The following is a 1,069-nucleotide window of genomic DNA, read 5'->3' as shown; positions in this document are numbered from 1 at the left end:
TAAAAATAAAGTGCTGAGTGGAGGGGGAAAAAAAAAAAACAAAAAAACTGGCACAAAAAAGAGCAGTCCCTGTTCCCCACCCTGACTGAAGGGATGGGAAAATACAGAAAGGTTAGGATTTAAAAAAATAAAATAAAATCAAAGTTTACATCCCCAGGATTCCTCACTTCTCAAAGTGACTATTTACACAGGTGCCGAGGGGGCTGTTTTGCTGTATCACCTGCCCAAAAAGCCCCCAGGGAAGGCACTGCCCCAAGCCTGGATCCCAGCACAGCACCCTGCTGCAGATGGGCAGCCGTGACGGTGGGCAGCCCCGTCCTCTCACAGACCAAACCCACCGCATTTCCCAAGAGAGGGGAGAATGTTCCCAGGAAACCAGCAGCGCCTGGTGCCCATGCACCCCCAGTGCGGCATCGGAGCGGCCGGTGGGGCAGGGGCACCATCACTGCACCATGGCACTGGTGGTGTTCACAACGGCGGCGGGGGGGGCTGCCAGCTCCACCAGCGCCTCGGACGTCCCCACCACGAAGCCCACGAAGCCGAAGAGGCTGATGGCGATGTCCTTGGCGATGACGAGGGGGTGCATGCCTTCTGCATAGTAGGTAGCGATCTCCAACAGTGGGGGAAAGATGAGAGCCAGGGCACTGCTGCTGATGGAACCCACCAGCGAGATGACAAGGTCCAGGCGTGGGATGAGGATGGCCAACACGCCTGGAGAAAGAGCGGACATGACGTTAGTGCTGCCAGCTTCCAGACAGCAGAGACCCTCCTCTCTGAGTCAAAGCAAGCAAAAACCGAACTGCAGGGATGCCACCTGCTTGAATCATACCTCTGCCCTTTTCCCTGACACAAAAGCTTTGAAGATCTGGTTGCATATTTTTCTAGCAACTCCTCCCGAACAAGCAATTAAGCCGTTGCATTGAGTTATCGAAGCGCAGCACGCAGACCAAACCCTTTTTGTCACCATGGGCGCCACCGCAGCGAGCTCCAGCACTGAGCAGGACGGGTGCCCCAGTAAATGGGTGCTGCTGGCAGAACAACAGCTGCCGGCATCCCCGGCCCCCCTCAT

The 1,069-nt window shown here is 55.9% G+C and overlaps 1 protein-coding gene across 1 annotated transcript in view; it reads right to left on the bottom strand.

The window, feature by feature from the left end:
• Positions 1-442: 442 nt before the first annotated feature.
• Positions 443-1,069, bottom strand: part of LOC104165393 (proton-coupled amino acid transporter 1-like) — a 17,590-nt gene continuing 16,963 nt past the window's right edge. Inside the window, exon 10 of the mRNA XM_009705008.1 lies at positions 443-711. Coding sequence (XP_009703310.1) covers positions 443-711 — 269 coding nt within the window. The remainder of the gene's footprint in view (positions 712-1,069) is intronic.

This window comes from Cariama cristata, unplaced genomic scaffold, assembly GCF_000690535.1.
Source record: "Cariama cristata isolate BGI_N322 unplaced genomic scaffold, ASM69053v1 scaffold37087, whole genome shotgun sequence".
NCBI lineage: Eukaryota > Metazoa > Chordata > Aves > Cariamiformes > Cariamidae > Cariama > Cariama cristata.
Note: the sequence above shows the minus strand (reverse complement) of the source record. Positions and strands in the feature narration are given on the sequence as shown.